At 46.8% G+C, this 23,777-nt stretch overlaps 1 protein-coding gene across 1 annotated transcript in view; it reads left to right on the top strand.

The window, feature by feature from the left end:
* PCCB (propionyl-CoA carboxylase subunit beta) overlaps positions 1-23,777 on the top strand; it is a 37,204-nt gene that overhangs the window by 10,726 nt on the left and 2,701 nt on the right. The window contains exons 5-13 of the mRNA XM_064165357.1: positions 2,266-2,379; positions 5,114-5,224; positions 6,001-6,109; positions 7,154-7,274; positions 11,744-11,825; positions 14,836-14,959; positions 17,101-17,208; positions 21,801-21,901; positions 23,543-23,641. Of these exons, the coding sequence (XP_064021427.1) occupies positions 2,266-2,379; positions 5,114-5,224; positions 6,001-6,109; positions 7,154-7,274; positions 11,744-11,825; positions 14,836-14,959; positions 17,101-17,208; positions 21,801-21,901; positions 23,543-23,641 (969 nt within the window). The remainder of the gene's footprint in view (positions 1-2,265; positions 2,380-5,113; positions 5,225-6,000; positions 6,110-7,153; positions 7,275-11,743; positions 11,826-14,835; positions 14,960-17,100; positions 17,209-21,800; positions 21,902-23,542; positions 23,642-23,777) is intronic.

Here is a 23,777-nt window from a genome sequence, read left to right as displayed (position 1 = left end):
CTTTACCTCAGTCTTCACTGCAAAGGCCTCCAGCCACACTCCTGGAGCCGTGGATGATAATGGCAGGGGCTGGAAGGAAGAGCTGCCCATCATTAGTAAAGATCAGGTTCATGATCACCTGAAGAACCTGAAAGTGTTCAAGTCCATGGGACCCCATGGGATACACCCGCGGGTGCTGAGGGAGCTGGCAGATGAGGAGGCTAAACTCCTCTCTATTCCATTCCAAAAGTCCTGGCAGTCTGGTGCAGTCCTCACTGACTGCAAAGGGGGAAACAGAACTCCCATTGTCAGAAAGGGTAGGAAGGAGGAGCCAGGGAACTCCAGGCCAGTGACTCTCACCCGCTAAGATCATGGAGCAGATCCTCCTGGAGCCACTACTGAAACAGAGTAGTGAAGAGGTGATTTGGTACACCAGCATAGCTTCACCCAGGGCAAATCCTGCCTGGCAAACCTGGTGGCCTTCTATGAACAGGTCACAACATTCATAGATAATGGGTGAGCAGCTGATGTCATTTACCTGGACCTGAGCAAGGCCTTGGACACTGTCCCACACCACATGCTGGTCTCCAAGCTGGTGACACATGGGTTTGATGGGTGGGCCATGAGATGGATAAAGACCTGGCTTGATGGCCACACCCAAAGAGTGGCTGTCAATGGTTCCATGTCCAAGTGGAGGCCACTGACAAGTGGAGTCCCTCAGGGATCAGTCCTGAGACCAGTCTTGTTCAGCATCTTTGTGGATGCCATGGACAGAGGCACTGAGTGCAGCCTCAGCAAGTTTGCTGATGACACCAAGCTGTGTGGTGCAGCAGCCAGGCTGGAGGGAAGGGATCCATCCAGAGGAACCTGGACAGGCTGCAGAGGTGGGCCCAAGCTGACCTCGTGAGGTTCAGCAAGACCAAATGCAGTGTCCTGCATCTGGGTCGAGGCAATCCCAAGCACAAATGCAGGCTGGGCAGTGAGTGGCTGCAGAGCAGCCCTGAGGAGAAGGACTTGGAGGTGCTGGTGGACGAGAAGCTCAACATGAGCCAGCAGTGTGCACTTGGCCAACCAGATCCTGAGCTGCATCAGGAGAAGTGTGGCCAGCAGGTTGAGGGAGGTGATTCTCCCCCTCAACTCCACTTTGGTGAGACCCCACTTGGAGTACTGCATCCAGTTCTGGATCCCCCATTACAAGAAGGATGTGGATGTGCTGGAGACTGTCCGGAGCAGGGCCATGAGAATGCTCAGAGGCTGCAGCAGCTCTGCTGTGAAGACAGGCTGAAAGAGTTAGGGCTGTTAAGTCTGGAGAAGAGGAGGCTCCCAGGTGACCTTCTTGTGGCCTTCCAGGATCTGAAGGGGGCTACAAAAAAGCTGGGGAGGGACTTTTCAGGCTCTCAGGGAGTGACAGGACTGGGAGGAATGGAGCAAAGCTGGAGGTGGGGAGAGTCAGACTGGCCATGAGGAGGAAGTTGTTGAGCATGAGAGTAGTGAGCATGAGTGGCTGGAATAGGTTGCCCAGGGAGGTGGTTGAGGCCCCATGCCTGGAGGTGTTTAAGGCCAGGCTGGCAGAGGCTCTGGGCAGCCTGCTCTAGGGTAGGGTGTCCCTGGGCATGGCAGGGTGTTGGAACTAGATGGTCCTTGTGGTGCCTTCCAACCCTGACTGATTCTATGAATGTTGATGAAGGCAGAGGCAAAGAAGGAGTTAATTGCTCTCCCTGTCTCTTCTAAATATCAAGAAAGAAACACTGTGAATTTCCAGAGGAAAGGTTTAGATTGGTATTCTGAAAGAATTTCTAAGTAGGATAAGCAAGCATTAGAAGGTACTGCTTAGGGAGATTACAGAGTCACCCCTGCAGTACCCTTTCAAGATCAGATTAGACATTTGAGGGAATGTTTAAGGTGCAATTAAGAGCTCTTATGAGCAGAGAGAGATTGGTCTCCTCTGGGCCAGACTCCTGTGATTGTGTCACTTAGCACAGCGTTTGGATAATGCCGGGTGAGCATGGAGATGAACAGCTAGGAAGACAGATAAATATTAAAGGTCATGAGTGGGATGAGAAGTGTATCTGTTAGCCTCTGGTCTGAGTCAAAACATGGCAGCCCAGTAAGCAGCTAGTGACTGTGATAGTTAATGCAAACGAAAGGCAAGCTGAGCACTGCGTAGACACTTCAAATGCTGGCATCTGTGGATTTTGTTCAAAGGGATGTGCAGTTTTGGGAGTTGATTCCTTTGGCGTTTTAGTTTACCTAAGTCAATAATGAGGAGTTTGTGTTCATCATCAGATCATGGATCAAGCTGCTATGGTTGGAGCACCTGTGATTGGGCTGAATGACTCTGGAGGAGCCCGGATCCAGGAAGGAGTGGAGTCCTTAGCAGGCTACGCAGACATATTTTTGGTAAGTAGGCTACTGGATGGCCAGGAAGCTTGGCATCCACAAAGATGGACAAAGTCTTTCTTTACTTTGGCTCTATTTGTCACTACACTTTCAGGTTATCATCATCCTATTTGGCCAGTGTTACCTGGAGGATAAAGCAGCACGTATGAGGGCTTCTGAGACCAGGAGCGTCCACTTGATTCTCTTCTTGGCTTTGGGCAAATTACTGTTTAGTTCTGTTTACCTGTGTGTTAAGCATGGGTAAGGCTGAACCATGTAAAAGCTTTGTGACCCAATGAAAAGCTTTGCAGGAGCTGCACTACATGGTGAGCTTTGTCATAAGAACAAAAGAATAGGCAATTTCCTTAGCTGGAAGAAGACCTCAAACAACTGTTCACCTTTCTGGTTTACACTGAAGCACAGATGTCCTGAGTGCTGGGGTGTCATTCTCTTGAGTGTTTATGTTTGAAACATGTCAATATGAGTTCAGACAATGTTTTGCTGGTGTCTGATGCTCATAGAATCAGCCAGGTTGGAAGAGACCTCCAAGATCATCCAGTCCAACCTAGCACCCAGCCTTATCCAATCAACCAGACCGTGGCACTAAGTGCCCCATCCAGGCTTTTCCTGAACACCTCCAGGGATGGCAACTCCACCACCTCCCTGGGCAGCCCATTCCAATGCCAATCACTCTCTCTGTGAAGAACTTCCTCCTAACATCCAGCCTAGACCTCCCCTAGCACAACTTGAGACTGTCCCTTTGTTCTACTGCTGATTGCCTGGCAGAAGAGACCAACCCCACCTGGCTACAACCTCCCTTCAGGTAGTTGTAGACAGCAATGAGGTCAGCCCTGAGCCTCCTCTTCTGCAGGCTGCACACCCCCAGCTCCCTCAGCCTCTCCTCACAGGGTTTGTGTTCCAGGCCCCTCACCAGCTTCGTTGCCCTTTTCTGGACACTTTCCAGCACCTCAACATCTCTCTTGAGTTGAGGAGCCCAGAACTGGACCCAGTACTGATGCACCACCAAATGTCCCTGCATCTCCTCTGAAATACAGATGTGCTAAGAATCTCACACAGCAGATTTGTTCTCAATAAGGTTTGATAAAAAGTGAAAGATTTCCACTGCAGGAAGAGAGACTTAAAAGTAAATCAAACACTGTGCATATGAAGAAAGCTTCAGAAACTTGGATCAGAAGGGCCAGGTAGCTGCTCTGTCCAGATGGTAGGTCAACAGGGGGCAAAAATAGATGCAAGTCAGAGGTTTGTGTGTAAAGAACAACATACAGTGCAGTGTTCACCTTGCAGTTTGGGGATATCCAGCACTGATGGGAGCAGTGAAAGCTCTGTCGCTACTGCGATTTTGTACCTACTGTAAGGATTTTTTCTCTGGACACACTACTGATCATTTTTTCACTGAAATGACATTATTTTCTGTGCCCACCTAAAAACACTGCCATCAAGTCAGTGAACAGACCATGAACGTGGGGGTACTCTCAGTAGGAATGTGTATGGGTGGGATGATGAATTAGATGCTGATGGTCTTTTGGATTAGTGCAGTCTGGGATGATGCAGTTGCAGAAGTCAGTTGTAATTCAGTTGAGCAATGAGCAATGTAAACGTTTTTTTGCACAACATGCCACCCACAGAATCACAGAATTGTTTCAGTTGGAGAACTCATTTAAGATCATCAAGTCCAACCGTTACCTAGTTCTACCAACTCTGCAGATAAATCATGTTCCTGAGCACCACATCTCTGCCTCTTTGAAACACCTCCAAGGATGAGAGTTCAACTACCTCTCTGTTCCAGTCTTTCAGAACACTTTCAGAGAAGGTTTTTTTTTTCCTAATATCAAACCTAAACCTCCTCTGGTGCAACTTGAGGCCATTTCTTCTTCATCCTGAAATTTTTGACTAGAGAAAAGACACCAAGCCCCACCTTGCTCCACCCTCCTTTCAAGTAGTTGTAGACAACAAGAAAGTCTCTCTCAAGTCTTCTTTTGTCCAGACTAAATGCCCTCAATTCCCTCTGCTGTTTCTCACCAGATGTATTCCCCAGGCCCTTCACCAGCTTTGTCGCCCTTGTCAGGACCAGCTCCAGCACCTCAGTGTCTTTCCTGTAGTGAGGGCCCCAAACCAGAAATCAGTGCTCAAGGTGCAGGCTTAACAGTGCTAAGTGCAGGGGGACAGTCATTTCCCTACTCCTGCTGGCCACACTGTTGCTGATCCAGGCCAGGATGACACTGGCCTTCTTGGCCACCTGAGCACATGCTGGCCCATCTCCAGCCAACTGCCAGCCAGCATCTCAAGGAAACCACATTGATGGACAGCAGTAATTCACCACTTTGTAAAACTCAACCCAGTGCAGGAATTGGATTTTCAAGGTCTCTCTACCAAAGCTGGCCAGTAGAGCTTTTGCCTCTGAGTGGTAGTGCACCTGTGTGCTCAAATTCAGGCACTTCCACTTCCCATCACTCCATGCTCAGTGATGGGTTGGTCCCTGCAGCATCTGCTGCAGTCACACATCCCATCCTCCTTTGCAGCAGTTGCATGATTTATGTAATCAAATACATGGGAACAGAAAGAAGCAAAAGAATTCTTTTGGTGCTGTTTGTGGTCAGACGTTCTCACCAGCTCTTTGTCTCCCAGTAAACAAAGCAAGGTGTCCTCTGCTATTCATGAGTGTGAATTGTGCACAGCTTCTGCAGGAGACTTAAGGATGTCATTTTTGGTAAAACTGGCTGTCTTTGTATTGCAGAGAAACGTGCTGTGTTCTGGGGTAGTGCCACAGATTTCCCTCATCATGGGCCCTTGTGCTGGAGGAGCTGTGTATTCACCTGCTCTCACCGATTTCACGTTCATGGTGAAGGTAAGGCTGGAGTGTATCTTGACCTGTGGCTGCTAACACTGAAGAGACACTTATGTCCTGAGATGGTCTCTTGCTTTGGTTTAAGCTTACTTTTAGTAAGTCAAGAAAAAGTTTGCCAAATAACTTGTGGATAGTTGCATTTTTGATGGGTTTTTAAGAGACTGGTCCTTGCGTTATTGAACACCATCCCGTTGGACTCTGCCCATCTGTCCAGGCGGTCGAGGTCCCACTGCAGAGCCCTTCTGCCCTCCAACCCAGCCACATCTGCCCCCAGCTTGGGATTGTTTAGCCTGGAAAAGAGGAGGCTCAGGGGTGACCTTATTGCTGTCTACAACTACCTGAAGGGTGGTTGTAGCCAGGAGGAGGTTGCTCTCTTCTCTCAGGCAGCCAGCACCAGAACGAGAGGACACAGCCTCAAGCTATGCCAGGGGAGATTTAGGCTGGAGGTGAGGAGAAAGTTCTTCACTGAGAGAGTCGTTGGACACTGGAATGGGCTGCCCGGGGAGGTGGTGGAGTTGCCGTCCCTGGAGCTGTTCAAGGCAGGATTGGAGGTGGCACTTGGTGCCATGGTCTGGCCTTGAGCTCTGTGGTAAAGGGTTGGACTTGATGATCTGTGAGGTCTCTTCCAACCTTGATGATACTGTGATACTGTGTGTTTTACTGTTCTCTAGATTCCAAGGAAAGTCTGAAGAGTCTGTGGCTTTTTCTGAGGTGCTTTTGCAGTTTCAGTCTAGCATTTACTCCGTGTCCTTGTGTTTTTTTTCCCTCCCCCCTAGGATACATCTTATCTTTTCATCACTGGCCCGGATGTAGTTAAGTCTGTTACCAATGAAGATGTCACCCAGGAGCAGCTTGGGGGTGCAAAGACGCACACCGCTGTATCTGGTAAGAGCTGCACACTATAGTTGACATACTGCTCATCCTTCAGAGTGCATAAGGGCATGATGCAGTTGCTCCAGCTAAACAGCTGATGGTCTAATGCAGTTTTGGTACTCCTGAGTGTCACTTGAGTCTAAATGATAAACCTCTACTGAAGGGCAGACCCTTACTCTCTGTAGGGCTCTTGTGCTGGTCCTTTTTAGTACTGAAAACAAGAAGAAACACATGTGTGGGAGAGTCCTGGGATTTGGAAGAGAAAGTAGCAAATCCCCAAAATATTTATAAGTGGGAAGACTTGGAGGGTAGGCCCTAGCAAAGCAGGCTTTGGGGTCATGTGGGGTTTTTTTGTTGTCCAGCAATTTGCATGGGTTAAAAGTTTCTGAACAACCCCTTCTCTGCTTACTAATGTGATTCGTTAAACTTCTTAACTATAAACTGAGTGGCAGTTTTCCCTCTGGAGTGGTTTGGTGAGTCATGAATCTTCTTGCAGCCCAAAATGACTGTGTGATCTCAAATTCTATGTGAACTGATGATGAAACAAACCCACACACACAGACACCACTTAAATCCAGCCTTTCTAAAAGAACTTGTAGTCAAGTGCAGCACAGTACCCTGGATTGAATCCCAGAAGGCTGGGATCCAGCTAGATCTGGGGAGGTGGTGGAGTCGCCGTCCCTGGAGCTGTTCAAGGCAGGATTGGACGTGGCACTTGGTGCCATGGTCTGGCCTTGAGCTCTGTGGTAAAGGGTTGGACTTGATGATCTATGAGGTCTCTTCCAGCCTTGGTGATACTGTGATCTCTTGAGAGCTGATAAACCAGTTTACATGATTTCAAGTATGAGACCAAGAATCCAGACCTGTTAAGGAGGAAGTCTGATACAGCCACATGTTTTCTGGATGGTTTTAGTTGGTCACATTTAGTGGCTTAAAACTCTCACTTTTCATAGCTCAGGTTCTAAAAGTCTTGGTGTGACTTCTTTGTATCTTTATCAGGATGTCCTTGAAAATGAAACCTCACAAAATAGTAACTGCTTAATTGTTTGTTTGCAGGAGTGGCTCACAGAGCCTTTGAGAATGATATAGATGCTTTACTCCAGCTCAGAGAGTTCTTTAATTACTTACCTCTAAGCAACCGGGATCCAGCTCCAGTTCGTGAATGCCATGATCCCAGGTAAGAAAAGACTGGCTGAGATCTCTCACCTCTGACCACCCAATTCTATGGCTTCCCTGCCCCAAGGAGTGTGAAGAAATGAGAGTTTTGTGCCTGAGAAGAGTTTCAACAAGCCTGCTGTTGAAACCTGGTACATGGGTGCCTGCTCACTGTTAGATTATTTTTGTTGGTTATTTTCTGAAAGCAGTGTTATTTGGGCTGTGTGCAGGATATGGGGGTAGTAATCTCTGTGCAGAAGGCCTGTCACAGTCCCTTGAAATGAGCAAGCCAGGCAGAAGATCTCACAGTGAACAAAAGCAGGGAGAGCTTGCTCTGCTTTGTCAGTTTGGTAGAATGTGTTCATTAAGCTTAAAGGTGGGGAAGCAACAAGGAGGCAAAGGAGGCAGAAAATTGGATGTGTTAGGTACTTGTCTGTCAGGCTTATCATGTGGTTGGCAACATAATAAAGGAAGGAGTTGGGCCCTTACAAGAGGGGAAATCCAGCAACTGTCTGGCATTTTATCAGAGAATTTTTCCAGGAGCTGGAGGGACAGCCAGAGAGCCAGCACAGCACCATTCAAGTAGCCTTGCTGGCAGCCATAAAGACACTGAATGGCAATGGAGTAAAAGCATTTTTGACCTGTGATCCATTGTCCCCTCGTTTAAGTTCTTTCTGTAGGCAGCCCATAAGAGGTTGTTGCTGCCTTCTGAATGGGAGCTGCTCTGTATTGGTTTTGGCAGTTGTGCAGATGTGTGATGTATGTCTTGTGGTGCTCATAAGATGAGGTAATGTGTGAGTTGGGAAGATTATCACTATTCTTGGCTCTTCTTTGTTGTGTCTCTGAGTGAGTTTGTATGGGGAGGGCTTTTTGCATCAAATCTAACAAATCTGGTGCTTTAAATGCCAGCTGCTCTGGTACTAGAGGAATAAATTGCCCAGTTGCTCTTAGAGGCTGGTAAGACAGGTCAGTTAGATACTGGTCCTAATTTTTTCCAAGACCTTGATCTTTAGAACTGGAAGAGTCTTCTTGTTGGATGGTGACAAACCAAAGCAAATCTCTCCTACTGTCTGGTAAATCTGAGGGATTATCTCTGAGGTTATCATGTTCCTTCTAAGCATTCAGCGAGTTGTATTGGGGATAGTTACCCTCTGTAGACTTGAATGCAGTCTTTTAAATTTGCTATAGGAACAACATTCCTTCTTTCTTTTTTTGTAATGAATGTATCTTAAAATCATTTATTTTCTAGTGAGAAGCTGTCAGTTACCTTGTAGCTACTATTGTGTAAGAGATTTAGTTCTTTCCTGTGGTCACAGATACATTAGTAGAGGATTACAGTACAATAAGTGCTCAGTAATTTGTATTAAGAGCCTCAGTTTAGTTTTTATGCATGTGAAAACAGATCTGTTTTTAGAAGAATTGCCTGTTTCATAGCAGCATCTCCAATATTTCTCCTATTTGTGGCCTTAATGCTTAGATTGATAAGAAGTCATGTGGTCTTACTGATACCTTAATAGACTCCTCTTACCTTGAATGGATGTGCTTGATCCTTACCACTGCTCTAGTCAAAGCCCATCCCTCTAGATTAATTTCTTCCTTATTGCAACTTTATCATGCCACAAAAAAAGTTGCAACAGATAATGTGAATTAACTGTAACACGTTTTTGTCTCCAGAGTGAAGTCTACAAGCTGGGGAGGGGATAGGATGACTGTTTTGTTCTTTCTTTCCCCCCTCTAGGCAGGTAGGGTTTTGTGGTTTTGAAAAATGTCCATCTTGGTTGCTGAAATCATAGAATCATAGAATGGTTTGGGTTGGAAGGGATCTCCTAAGGTCATCTAGTTCAACCCTCCTGCAGTGAGCAGGGACATCCTCCACTAGATCAGATTGCTCAGGGTCTTGTCAAGCCTGACCTTGAGTATCTCCAGGAATGGGGCCTCAACTACCTCCCTGGTCAGCCTGTTGCAGCCTGTCCACCACCTTTATGGTAAAGAACTTGTTCCTAACATCCAATCTAAATCTACTCTAAAAGCATTGCCCCTTGTCCTGTTGCCAAATGTGCTGGTTTAAGTTTTTGATGCTAGTGGCCTGTGTTCTAAAGAATCAGAAGGTTCCTTGAAGTTAGAGAGCTGACTGACAGTGAGATGTGCTCTAAATTTGAAGGGTGTCTGATTCATTGCATTTGGTGTAATGTGTGGTGTGATTTTTGCCTAGATCTGTCTTTGACTATAAACACATTTATTTTCCTCTGAAGTATGTATAGAAATTTCTGGAGGAGGATATCAGCAGTTTTGGGTACCTGAGTCAAGTTTGCCTTTTGTATTGAATGAAAACCAAAAGCCATCTGGGTGAGAGTGTCTCAAGCAAACTTCAGATGTCTGTTTTGCTGATGAGCAGCAGTTCCCTCCAGATAAGTGGAGTCTGTGAGAAAGACAATTCCCAACTACTGAAGTCTGGTGACTCTACTATCAGCTCCACATGTCTTTTATCTGTTGAAATTTGAAGGACACTTCCAAACTTGTGGTGTTCTGGGTAATGTCTTCATTTTGATGGTGATTACTGATTTTAATGCCTTTATATTGCCCCCCAGTACTTTACAGCACTGTGAATTTATAGGAGCAGTAATTGCATTTTTCCCCTTTCATTCTCCTTTGGAGTATCACAGGTAATGGACAGAACTTGGAGCACATTGTGGACAAGAAAAAGTTCTGTAGTCTTTTGCAGCTTTTGAGGTTTAGCATTTTGAAATTGGCTGCTGCCATCAGATTAAGGTTTGATGATGTTTTATGGGAATATTTGCAAGCAACACTCCTATTAATCATGTGGAAAAAATCCTTGAACTGGTGCTGTCAGTTTTGGTCTATTAATAGATGTGTCCCTTAACCTCTCAGCAAGGAGTTGTGCTTCTCTAGTGCTGTGTATGTGAGGGAGCACAGAGACAGCTCTGGGGCTTGCATTATTAGTTTTTGTCTGATTTAGACAGGTGCAGATCACTTCCTCTGGGTTTGAATTGAGTGTCTAGAGCCCTGCATTGTCTTGTTTTAAATACACTAAATCATAGCATTGTTTAAAATAGCAATTGAGGGAGAGCTCCACAGAAGCCTCATTTATAACAAACACAGATTGGTGGATTTTTTTAATGGAGTAGCACAAATGTAAATACTCCCTGAAGTCTTTGTGGTGGTGACTCATAAAAACTGACACCCCCTCACTGGGACTGGGATTTAATTCAGAGGGATGGTCAACGCTAACGCTTGCAGGTCCTGAATGAAGCCAGTATCATCAAAGCTGGAGTTGGCTGATAGTGTCAGCTACTAAGTGAGGCAGCGTTTCTGTTCAGTGTAAAGCTCCACATGAAGTTAAGCAGAGTAAAAATTCTTTAAACACAGCCATTTAACCAGCTTCTGGGTTTAACTGTGAAGATGAAAGTGCAGTAGATCCAGGCATGACAGAAACCCTTGTTCTGCCATTGGGAGAAGGCATTTTGCCCATCCAGCTGTAGGGAGTGGAGCTGCTGGCTAAGCAGGCTCTTCTGCTTCTGCCCTTGATGTTTAGAATCATAGAATCAGCCAGGTTGGAAGAGACCCCCAAGATCATCTAGTCCAACCTAGCACCCAGCCCTATCCAGTCAACTAAGCCATGGCACTATGTGCTTGTGCTCCCAAATCCATTTCCCCATGCCCAAATTGAGCCCTAACTGTTACACATGCCTCCAGTACCCCCTGCAGACTGCCATGTCCAGCATTAGGACTTCCCCAGTGTGATGCTCTCCATCAATGGCTAGGCCCCTACAGGCAAAGAGGAGAAACAGTTTTTCATAGAATCCTAGAAAGCTTTGGGTTGGAAGGGACCTTTAAAAGTCATCCAGTTTAACCTCCTCTGCAGTCAGCAGGCACAGCCCCAACAAGAGCACATTGCTCAGAGCCCTGTCCAACCTGACCTGGAATATTTCCAGGGATGGGGCATCTACCACCTCTCCAGGCGACCTGGGTCATGTGTGTTTCACCATCCTCATTGTAAAAAAAAGATCTCCCTTAGATCTAGTCTACACTTTCCCTCTTTTAGTTTAAATGCATCATCCACAGTGGGTCCTGATAAGATATCTGTCCCCAGCTGTCTTAAAGGCCTCTTTCAGGCACCAAAAGGCCACAGTAAGGTCTCCCTGGAGCCTCCTCTTCTCCAGGCTAAACACCAGCTGTCTCAGCCTGTCCTCACAGCACAGGGCTTCCAGCCTGGTTTCCAAGAGATGGTTTCCTAAGCAGAGGTGCCTGTAGAAGGGAAGGTATCAGGAATCTTGATACTGGCCAGGCTTTTGTCCTGGTGCGTGTGGGCTCAGTGGCTTGAGGTACAACTGCCTGAGATGAAGAGGCCTGTTTCTTTTTCCTCATATTTGAATAGCAGCTTCCATGAAGTCCCAGAGAGATGGAATTGTTTATCCAGGTTTTTGATCTTGGTGTTCATCTGCTCTGTAAATCCTGTTTGTTGCTCTGCAGTGACCGTTTGGTTCCTGAGCTGGACACAGTGGTCCCAAGTGAATCTACTAAAGCCTATGACATGCTGGATATCATCCACTCTGTAAGTCTGCTGTCATCACTGGGTGTGAATGGCTGAGAGAAACACTAGAATGGCCCTGAAGAAAATTGTTTATTGTTTTAGCCTTCACAAATTACTTCTTTCATCTCTGGAGCAGTGATGAAAAAAACAACCAAACAAAAACTTGCAGGAAAATAGGTTTTTAGTAATGTTAGGATTTGTTTCCAGGCTTCGTGTTATGCTGCATGCATAACTGCAGATGAAAGATGCTGCAGTTCAGTGCTCCCTCTGAGCTCAGTATCTCCTCCCCTGCCTTGAGTTCCATTACTTGCCCTCTTTCCTGCACATTGCTATTACTGTCTTGGATTCTGTCACTTCTGTAACAAAGTTTATTAACTGCATTCAAATCTTGATGCTTCTCTAGTCTAAAATGGAGTTATCTACATGGACAGTAGAAGAATAGATACACACACACACATATATATATTTACTTACAACTCAAGCACTCAGAAGGTTGGAAACTCCCAACATTAAAGTTTCCTTAAGTGAGGCAGATCTACTGGGAGGGCAGCAGGAAGGAAACATCTTCTGGCTTTAAAAAGAACCCCCACTTTAACTTGCAATGATGATTGCAAAAAGCCAGCATTGCAGTGTATACATAATGGAGCTTTTATTAAAGCAGCATAAACTCTGCTGGAAATTCTCTTGCCTAGCTCTTAGGAAGCCTTACCATTTTAACAACTTCACAGTGTCACAGTATTATCAGGGTTGGAAGAAACCTCACAGATCATCAAGTCCAACCCTTTACCACAGAGCTCAAGGCCAGACCATGGCACCAAGTGCCACGTCCAATCCTGCCTTGAACAGCTCCAGGGACAGCGACTCCACCACCTCCCCGGGCAGCCCATTCCAGTGTCCAATGACTCTCTCAGTGAAGAACTTTCTCCTCACCTCCAGCCTAAATCTCCCCTGGCACAGCCTGAGGCTGTGTCCTCTTGTTCTGGTGCTGGCCTCCTGAGAGAAGAGAGCAACCTCCTCCTGGCCACAACCACCCCTCAGGTAGTTGTAGACAGCAGTAAGGTCACCCCTGAGCCTCCTCTTCTCCAGGCTAACCAATCCCAGCTCCCTCAGCCTCTCCTCGTAGGGCTGTGCTCAAGGCCTCTCCCCAGCCTCGTCGCCCTTCTCTGGACACGCTCAAGCATCTCAATGTCCCTCCTAAACTGGGGGGCCCAGAACTGAACACAGTACTCAAGGTGTGGTCTAACCAGTGCAGAGTACAGGGGCAGAATGACCTTGATGCATTGTAAAGGCTTGTACAGAGAACAGTGTCACCAAAGAAACTTCAGCATGGCAAACTGGTACAGGCCCTTGTAGAACACTCTCAGAGTTCAGAGTTTGAACATTAACTTGTGCAGCTTCTGCTTCTACCACTCAGGTGTTGATCAGCCTATGATCCAGGGTTCTGAGGTACATGATCAGGCAAGGGATAATTCCACTTCACAGGTGGCACACACAAATGGGCATATACAATGGGGACATACAAATGGGCACATACAAATGGGGACAGTTCAGCTGTGTTTGTAGGAGCTTTGCAAATTTCTCTTTCGCTGTTCTATTTGATTACCTCTCCCCACAAACTCAGCCAACATCTTTTAGCTTGCAAGTGGCTGCATTTGGGCTCATTGCAGAGGAGAAGGCAAGCTCAGGATGTTTTAATCTTTCATTCTGGATTTCATTATTACCTGTTCTTACAACTTGGTGGCTTCACAAAAGATTAATAAAGTGAATTATGGAAAAAAAAACCCAAAGACTCTCACAGACTACAAGAAGTATTCAGGAAAGAAACAAAACTACTTTGTTAATACTTACATTTTCCATTTGCCTCAGTCTCATAAATGAGTGGTAGGCTGCACTACTCTGCCTAGGCAGAGCTGTCATAAACAGCTGCAAATGAGTTCTAGTGGAAGCCAGCAGGCAGCCATGTGTAGGTGTCGCTACTGCTCCATCTGTAATTATGATCTCTTTTGAGCATGGGGATTTTGATTCTGCTTTATACACTGGTGGGTGTCACTGTGGAGCACACAGTGGAACCTCAACACCCAGCTAGGAGTGCAGCTACCAAGGATGAGTGATTCCAGACAGATGTGGTTCCTCTACTGCCGATAAGTGTTCCTCTGTTCTCTGCTGTGTGCATCCTCAGTGCCTTTGGGGCAGATGGACACAGCAGAGCATGCTCTCAAGTATGATTTCCTTGTTCTTACTGTAAGTTGTTCTTTAGAAGTGTATCTTGCCAGTAATTAAGGTGTGAGAAAGATATCCTTAACAGCTGATTTGAAGTTGCAATTTATTGTAAGCTAGGGAAAAAGACTCACTCTAGAGGAAAGGTCACAGAGATCTCTGGCAGAATGCTTGGGTGGCATTTCTGATAGCACTAGTTAGTTACTTGGAGGAATGGAGGCTGCAAAGAAGACTAAGAGGCTTCTTTCTTCACTTTTAAACTCTGAAATGCTTTAGAAATTCAGATTTGAGGTAACTCATTTTGCATTTGCCTGTGTGCATAAATACCCATGCATCCATGTGTCTCTGTTCTCATAAGGGCAAAGTGTTCCTCTGTTCTCTGCTGTGTGCACCCTCAGTGCCTTTGGGGCAGATGGACACAGCAGAGCATGCTCTCAAGTATGATTTCCTTGTTCTTACTGTAAGTTGTTCTTTAGAAGTGTATCTTGCCAGTAATTAAGGTGTGAGAAAGATATCCTTAACAGCTGATTTGAAGTTGCAATTTATTGTAAGCTAGGGAAAAAGACTCACTCTAGAGGAAAGGTCACAGAGATCTCTGGCAGAATGCTTGGGTGGCATTTCTGATAGCACTAGTTAGTTACTTGGAGGAATGGAGGCTGCAAAGAAGACTAAGAGGCTTCTTTCTTCACTTTTAAACTCTGAAATGTGTTAGAAATTCAGATTTGAGGTAACTCATTTTGCATTTGCCTGTGTGCATAAATACCCATGCATCCATGTGTCTCTGTTCTCATCAGGGCAACTCTCACCCTTGCAGGTTGTGGATGAGAGGGAGTTCTTCGAGATCATGCCTTCCTACGCCAGAAACATTGTGGTTGGATTTGCCAGGATGAACGGCCGAACAGTTGGCATAGTGGGCAACCAGCCCAAAGTAGCATCAGGTTAGAGCAGCCTGTACCAGCCCAGCGTGACATTAACAGTGGGGGTTTCACTTACATGCTTTGTGAGGGCCTCTGACTATGAGGTTAACTGTTCATATGTCTTTCTACCATGTTTTTTGTCTTGAATCTCATCGTAGTTCAGCTGTGAAGTTACACAACTAATTGCAACCCAGTTAATTTCTTCAGTGGGTCCAACAAGGTGAGATGACTCATGGATAATGAAATGGCTGCTGTGTCCAGTACAAGGGGATTGGTAGGAGCACATAAGAAGGAAGAGTAGATCATTGCTTATTTGGCAGCAGCCTGCCATTAAGTGGGTTAAGTGTGTGGTGGGAACTGCATACCTATTTCCACAGCATTAAAATGCCTAAAACTCAACTTTTTGGGTGAGGTAACTTAGGTAACTTACTTTTTTCTGTTGATTTGCTGTAGCAAGAATAATGCAAACCTTTCAGACACGAAGTGTCTGAAAAAAGTGGGCCTCTTGACCTCAAATAATTTAGATATGAAGGTAGAACATGTAGCTGTAGCTGAAATCAACTTTGTAACTGTCAAGGGATTTTGCTTTCTCTCCTTAACTAGATAGTTCCTGAAGAGACTTGCATCAAGCAGAACTTTCTGTGTTGCTCCTCATTTTTAATTTTGGTGTCTTTTTATTTAGAAAAATCAGATGACCCACTATAACAAGGTTAAGTGCAGGGGTCTACACTTTGGCCACAACAACCCAAAGCAGTGCTACAGGCTGGGGACAGTGGCCGGAGAGCAGCCAGGCAGAAAGGGACCTGGGGCTACTGGTAGGTAGTTACTGAGCATGAACCAGCAGTGTGCCCAGGTGGCCAAGAGAGCCAATGGCATCCTGGTCTAGATCAGGAACACTGGCCAGCAGGACAAGGGAGGTTATTCTTCCCCTGTACTCAACACTGCTCAGGCCACAGCTTGAGTGCTGTGTCCAGTTCTGGGCTCCTTGATTCAAAAGAGAAGTTGAGACACTGGAAGGTGTCCAGAGAAGGGTGACAAAGCTGCTGAGGGGCCTGAAACACAAACCCTATGAGGAGAGGCTGAGGGAGCTGGGGGTGTGCAGCCTGGAGGAGGCTCAGGGGTGACCTCATTGCTGCCTACAGCTACCTGAAGGGAGGCTGCAGCCAGGTGGGGTTGGTCTCTTCTGCCAAGCAAGCAACAATAGAACAAGGGGACACAGTCTCAGGTTGTGCCAGGGGAGGTCTAGGCTGGATGTTAGGAGGAAGTTGTTGTCAGAGAGAGTGATTGGCATTGGAATGGGCTGCCCAGGGAGGTGGTGGAGTTGCCATCCCTGGAGGTGTTCAAAAAAAGCCTGGATGAGAATCATAGAATCATAGAATCAAGCAGGTTGGAAGAGACCTCCAAGATCATACAGTCCAACCTATCCCTCAGCCCTATCCAGTCAACCTGACCATGGCACTAAGTGCCTCATCCAGGCTTTTCTTGAACACCTCCAGGAACGGTGCCTCCACCACCTCCCTGGGCAGCCCATTCCAATGCCAATCACTCTCTCTGCCAACAACTTCCTCCTAACATCCAGCCTATACTTCCCCTGGCACAACTTGAGACTGTGTCCCCTTGTTCTGTTGCTGGTTCCTTAGTGCCATGGTCTAGTTGAATGGCCAGGGCTGGGTGCTAGTTTGGACTGGATGATGTTGGAGGTCTCTTCCAACCTGGCTGATTCTATGATTCTATTTTTGTTTGGGTTTTGTTTTGTTTAGTGTTTGTTTTGTGGTGTGTTGGTTTCATTTTTCTTGTTGTTTTTTTATAACTGACAACTCCGTAGCCTCTCAGTATGACCAGTCTGAAAAATATCCATAAAGAGAAAATGACAGAAACATATTTTAAATTGCAATAATAGAAATAATTTCAACTGCTACTTTTAGGGATAGGAAGTCTCTAAGCAGAGCAGTCAGGAAAATGAAATGGGTGCCTGTTAAATGTAGGTTGTGCTCTAATCTTAGTGCTAACCCAGCAAAACTTCATGACAGATTCTCTGCATTATCTACAGACAAGTTTTTGTTTTGTTTAAAAAGACAACAGAGCTAAAAGTGTGATTTTTCAGGTTGCTTTTAGCAGATCATTGGAACTGTTAACATCTTACTCTCTGTTCTTAACTTTAGGGTGCTTAGACATTAATTCTTCAGTGAAGGGAGCTCGCTTTGTTCGTTTCTGTGATGCTTTCAACATACCACTGATTACCTTCGTGGATGTTCCTGGATTTTTGCCAGGTATGCTACTTGCTACTCTATTTCAGCTCCTTGCAGGGATGGTGGTGCTATTAAGAAAGCTCTGTGAGAAGACTTTTACTGTAGTACATGTTACAAGCCAGGTTTAAAATGCCACTTTCAGGGGCAGAAACTCTGTACTCTTAGTTGAGTAGTCCTAACAAAAGGCCACTGAAATGTGCAAGAAAACTGAAGGAAAAATGAAGTAATTCCCTGACTCTGTCACTGCTGCTTAGTGTGGGACTAGAAGTCCCTGCAAAGGTTGGCCTTCTGAGAGGCAAAGCAGACCAGCATGCAGTTCCTGAGCCCTCTGGGCAGTGTTACATGAGAGCACAGCGTGGCTGATGCTCTGGTGGGCAGAGAGGCCACTGGTCAAGGCCATGCTAGGAATGGCAGTTGAGGGCATCGTGAAGATGCATTCCAACATGTGTGTGCTCAGCACTCAAATTACTGAACTAATCTTGGCCCCTGTTGCTATCCAAGCTTTGATGCAGCAAGAGACACTGTCCACCTCTTCTGCCAGCTTCATCTGCTGTACTTAATGCCCAGATGTGTAAAAGGATGAGGCTGCAGGGGAAGAAGGTATGTCCTTGCTTGCCACTGATTCACTTACATGCAATCCTCTTCCTGTATCTTAGAGCTATGGAATCATTTGGGATGGAAGAGACATTTAAAATCAAGTCCAGACAGTATCTAACTCTACCAACTCTGCTCTTAAAACCATGTCCCTCAGCACCACATCTCTGCCTCTTTGAAGCGCCTGCAAGGATGGAGATTCAGCCACCTCTCTGGGGAGCTTGATACAGTCTTTGGGAACCCTTTCAGGGAAGAAGTTTCTTCTAATATCAAGCCTGAACTTCCCTTGGTGCAACTTGAGATCATTCCTTCTTGTCCTATCACTTGGCACCTGGGAGAAGCTGAGGCACATGGTTTAGCACCAGACTTGATAGGGTTAGATAATGATTGGACTCGATTTCAATCAAAATGACTCCATGATAAAAGATCAAGTCCCACCTGGATCCAGCCTCCTTTCAGGGAGTTGTAGAGTGTGAGAAGGCCTCCTTTGCTGCAGACTAAACCACCCCAGTTCCCTCTGTTGCTTCTCAACAGATCTGTTTTCCAGACCCTTCACCAGCTTCATTGCCTTTCACTAGACCCACTCCAGCACCTCAGTTTCTTTCTTGTAGTGAGTGGTCCAAAACTGAACACAGGTTCTTTCATGCTCCAAGGCTTCCCCCCACCCCCCCTCCACCAAGAAAAATGCCTGTGATTTAGAAGCTTTGAATAAATCATCTGGGAAAGGTCTGAGATTAGACAGCATAGGCTGTATGAGCAGTTACTGTTCCAATGAGCTGTAAGAAAACAGGCTCAGAGAGGAATAGAAATGTCAGTGATGAAGATGCTGTCTTTCATGCAGTGCAATATAAGGTTAACATTGTTGCATAAAGCAAGGTTTGACCTTGAAGCTTTTACTGCTCAGATCAACAAAAAGTCACCAGTCAGCATTCCAGGTCTTACTTTAACCCAGCGTGCTCAGTGCATTGTAACAATGAGGCACTGCAGGAGGTGTTACCAGAACCTTCTTCTGCTCCTTGTCTCTCCCCTTTCTCTCCTGCTGTGGACGCTCCCTCCTCATCCCATGTGACCAAGCAGCAGCGTAATTCACGTCGGAGGCCACTACAGCAAGCTAGACTGGGACAGCTGCTCAGATCCAAACACAAAGCTATTCCATGTATCTGATTAGAAGCAATACCTTAGTGTTTTGTGTCGGTTTTAAAGTAAATAGAGAAAGCTAAATGAGGTTGAGACTTGGTAGTGACTGGTTTCAGAGCTGTGCCAAGCTTAGTACATTAGCATGAGAAGGCTGAAATGTTGAGGGTGGGTCTGTCCCCCCACCTCCCTGTGCAGTACAGAAGAATTTGTCACACCAGCTCCAGAGTTGTATGAACATGTGATGGTCTTAATGATCCAAATGCTTTAAACAGCCCCCAGATGCGCAGGTGTGCATTCATAACCTGTGCCTGGATAAACCCATGTACTTGGAACGAGTTTGGGAGTGAATCTCTGGCCAGAAGAGAGTTTGTATTAATTGTCCATGGATGGCAGTGAAAACAGTTCCAGTAACAACCACATGAGCTTCTCCTGGAGCATTCTAAGTGACTGGCTACTCTCTTCCAAGTCTGAAGGAGAAACTGAGGCCGGGACTAAATCACAGGCTCTGTGAGTGCTCTTCAGCTTCTGGGTCCAGGCTGAACATCTGAGCTGTGTTCAGACCACTTCTTGGGATCAGAAGATATGGTTCTTCTGATTGCTGCTGCTGAGAAGGTTCTGCAGGTTTGACAGGTCCCACTGGCTGGAGGGAAATACAAGAACCAAAGTGAAGTTGTGGTTAAGAACAGACACTTGTACATGTAGGTATAAACTATCAGACACTCAGATTGCACCTGAGGACAACCTATTACAGTCAAGCCACCAAAAAGACTACCAAAGAAGTTGCTGTCCACTCCTCCCCCAAAATCTTACATTTATTCTTTAAAAAGTCCCAAAGTGTTCTAAGAGGTTGTCTCAGGTGCTGAAAACAAAAGTCCATAGGTGGCTAAACTGCTAGAAAGTAACTGCAGAGTTACATCCAGTGGTCTGAGAGTCAGAGATCCTAGCAGAAAGTACAGGGAGCTGCTGTTTGCACACCAGTGTTTGGGACACAGCTATGTTCAGCATGCTGTCACACTAATGACCTGCTGTGAGGATTCTTAAAGGGCAATTAATGCTCTCTCTTTAAAGGCCCATCACCTTGAGCTTGCTGGAAGGAAGCCTAGCACAGGTCTTTGTTATGATAGCCAAGCTGCCATGGTCTAGAAAAACAGGAGTTTGGGAGGGTGAGTTTCTGGGGAAGTGAATCTAGGTTGTGTTTGTCACTGCTAGTCACATGTGCAGTCTTCAGAATGCTGTAACTGTATTTTATACCTAGGGAGATACCATCTGGTGAGTGTTCTGGTTCTGTGGCCTGCTTTTGGTAGAGCTGCTTAGTGCTTTATGGAGAGCTGGCCAATGTGATACCCATTCACAAGAAGGGTCATAAGGAGGACCCAGAAAACTACAGACCTGTGAGCCTGACCTCAGTAGCAGGCAAGGTCATGGAACAGGTCATCTTGAGTGCCATCACAAAGCACCTACAGGATGGCCAAGGGATCAGGCCCAGCCAGCATAGGTTTAGGAAGGGCAGGTCCTGCCTCACCAACCTGATCTCCTTTTATGATCAGGTTACCTGCCTGGTGAATGTGGGGCAGGCTGTGGATGTAGTCTACTTGGACTTCAGCAAAGCCTTTGACACTGTCTGCCACAAGAAGCTCCTGGCCAAGCTGTCAGCTCATGGTTTGGACAGATTCACTCTGTGCTGGATCAAGAACTGGCTGGATGGCAGAGCCCAGAGAGTGGTGGTGAATGGTGCCACATCCAGTTGGCAGCTGTCACCAGTGGTGTTCCCCAAGGATCAGTGCTGGGCCCAGTCCTGTTCAATATCTTTATTGATGACCTGGACCAGGGGATTGAGTCCAGCATCAGTAAGTTTGCAGATGACACCAAGCTAGGAGCAGGTGTGGATCTGTTGGAAGGTAGGAGAGACCTGCAGAGGGACCTGGCCAGGCTGGATGGGTGGGCAGAGGCCAAGGGGATGAGATTTAACAAGGCCAAGTGCAGGGTTCTGCACTTTGGCCACAACAACCCCAAGCAGCACTACAGGCTGGGGACTGAGTGGCTGAGAGCAGCCAGGAGGAAAGGGATGTGGGGGTACTGGTAGATAGTAGCTGAGGATGAGCCAGCAGTGTGCCCAGGTGGCCAAGAGAGCCAATGGCATCCTGGCCTGGATCAGGAACAGTGTGGCCAGCAGGACAAGGGAGGTTCTTGTGCCCCTGTACTCAGCACTGGTCAGGCCACACTTTGAATACTGTGTCCAGTTCTGGGCCCCTCAATTCAAGAGAGATGTTGAGGTGCTGGAAGGTGTCCAGAGAAGGGTAGTGAAGCTGGGGAGGGGCCTGTAACACAAACCCTATGAGGAGAGGCTGAGGGAGCTGGGGTTGTTTAGCCTGGAGAAGAGGAGGCTCAGGGCGGACCTCATTGCTGTCTACAACTACCTGAAGGGGCATTGTAGCCAGGTGGGGTTGGTCTCTTCTGCCAGGCAACCAGCAATAGAACAAGGGGACACAGTCTTAAGTAGTGCCGGGGTAGGTCTAGGCTGGATGTTAGGAGGAAGTTCTTCCCAGAGAGAGTGATTGGCATTGGAATGGGCTGCCCAGGGAGGTGGTGGAGGCACTGTCCCTGGAGGTCTTCAGGAAAAGACTGGATAAGGCACTTAGTGCCATGGTCTGGTTGACTGGCTAGGGCTGGGTGCTAGGTTGGGCTGGATGATCTTGGAGGTCTCTTCCAACCTGGTTGATTCTATGATTCTATGAACCTTGCCTTGATAACCCATTCTCCTGGATGTGAGCACGGCTGTGGCTGTTGTTAGGTTTGCTGCCAGCACTGGGTGATGCCAAATGCTGAACAGCTGATGGGGTTTGGGAGTTCCCTGGAGTGAAACCTCTATTTGTCTTTTTTAGGTACAGCTCAGGAGTATGGTGGAATCATACGTCATGGTGCAAAGCTGTTGTTTGCCTTTGCAGAAGCAACTGTGCCTAAAATCACTATCATCACCAGGAAGGTGAGCTGGCACAAGCCCGTGGTGTTCTTCTACAGCTCTCCTTTTCACTTCATTTCTGTGAAGCTTTGTCTGTCTGTCTCACTTTGTGCTTCCCATTGTTGTCTCATCTCTGCTTGTCCCATCTGGTAACACCAGTTTAGGAAGGACACTGAGATGCTTGAGTGTGTCCAGAGAAGGGCAACGAGGCTGGGGAGAGGCCTTGAGCACAGCCCTACGAGGAGAGGCTGAGGGAGCTGGGATTGGTTAGCCTGGAGAAGAGGAGGCTCAGGGGAGACCTCATTGCTGTCTGCAACTACCTGAGGGGTGGTTGTGGCCAGGAGGAGGTTGCTCTCTTCTCTCAGGTGGCCAGCACCAGAACAGGAGGACACAGCCTCAGGCTGTGCCAGGGGAGATTTAGGCTGGAGGTGAGGAGAAAGTTCTTCACTGAGAGAGTCATTGGACACTGGAATGGGCTGCCCGGGGAGGTGGTGGAGTCGCCGTCCCTGGGGCTGTTCAAGGCAAGGTTGGATGTAGCACTTGGTGCCATGGTCTAGCCTTGGGCACTGTGGTAAAGGGTTGGACTTGATGATCTGTGAGGTCTCTTCCAACCTTGGTGATACTGTGATACTGTGATACCTCTTCAGGTCAGGTTACAAGAGGTAATTTCTTCTGTTCTCAGACTATTACCTCAGTTCCTTCATTCGTTTTGTCTCTGCACTCCTCTTAAATGATGTGTTTCTGCTCTTTGCTTTCTCTCTGGAATGCCTTCAGTCAAGTGTTTGTCCCTTTTACCCATCTTGTCTCACTAAGGACCTGCCATCTGTCTGCACACAGCAAATCTTTTTCTGTTCTTGCCACTGCAGTCTTGTTTTCCAAACCCTGCCATCTCTGCAGATGGAAAGCTCATGTGGTTCCTTCTCTTCCATAGACTTTTGCCATGGCCTACTTAATTTTCAGTAGTTCTCTTTTTCTGTAAGGTGCCTGGCACTGTGCTGCTGCAAGTGCTGGGTTCTGAAGTTCAGCTTTCTCTGTGCTGGGCTGCCCCTCTTGCTTGTTTTTTCTCATAGGCTTTTGACTTCTTACAGCAGGGGAAAAAATGTAAAAGAAAAAAGGCCTTTCTCTCTTTCTGTCCTTTTGCCTTTGCTGATTGTTCTGAGTATCACCATCCTTTATCTCCCAAACTTGCAGCACTGCTGTAGTTCTCAGCAACGAGCGATGCCTTGAAGCAGACCATGCTGCAGTTTGCTCTGCAGTATCTGTTCATCACTGCTGTCTGGACCACTTCCAGAGTGGAGCACTGCAGAATCAGTGTGCTGCATTCCCTGGCCAGGAGATTCCAGAAGCACATTGGCTGGTTGGTTTGTGTGCATGTGCAGGGTGCAGGCTGAGGTCTGCTGCTCCAGGTGTGTGCTGGTTCCTCCCTACTTGCCATCAAGAATGGTCTCAGATACCAGCAGCCCCTTTCTCTTTGCTCTTTTGTGGTTCTAGCTGAAGAGACATCTATTTTTAGGGGATTGTTGTAGCAAAATGGAGATGCTTTATGCTCTCCTTCAGGTAAAATGTAGCTCCTTTGCTTTTCTCTGGCATAGTAAAAGATGCAAAGAGGTACACAGGCTACTGCTGCTGCGAGGTGACTCCACACTCCTGTAATTTTTGTTCCAGGCCTATGGGGGTGCCTATGATGTGATGAGCTCAAAGCATTTACGAGGAGATGCGAATTATGCCTGGCCTACTGCAGAGGTGGCCGTGATGGGTGCAAAGGTAAGTGCAGGCTGTCACACCGGTCTGCAGCAGCCCCTAGCAAAAGGAAGGCCCTGAGGTGGCCTAGAACAAGTGGTATTTTCTGGGAAGCAGCTCACCTGAATGCACATTTGTATAAATGTTCTCTTTAATGTCT

The sequence above is a fragment of the Pogoniulus pusillus genome, chromosome 26, assembly GCF_015220805.1.
Source record: "Pogoniulus pusillus isolate bPogPus1 chromosome 26, bPogPus1.pri, whole genome shotgun sequence".
Lineage (NCBI taxonomy): Eukaryota > Metazoa > Chordata > Aves > Piciformes > Lybiidae > Pogoniulus > Pogoniulus pusillus.
Note: the sequence above shows the minus strand (reverse complement) of the source record. Positions and strands in the feature narration are given on the sequence as shown.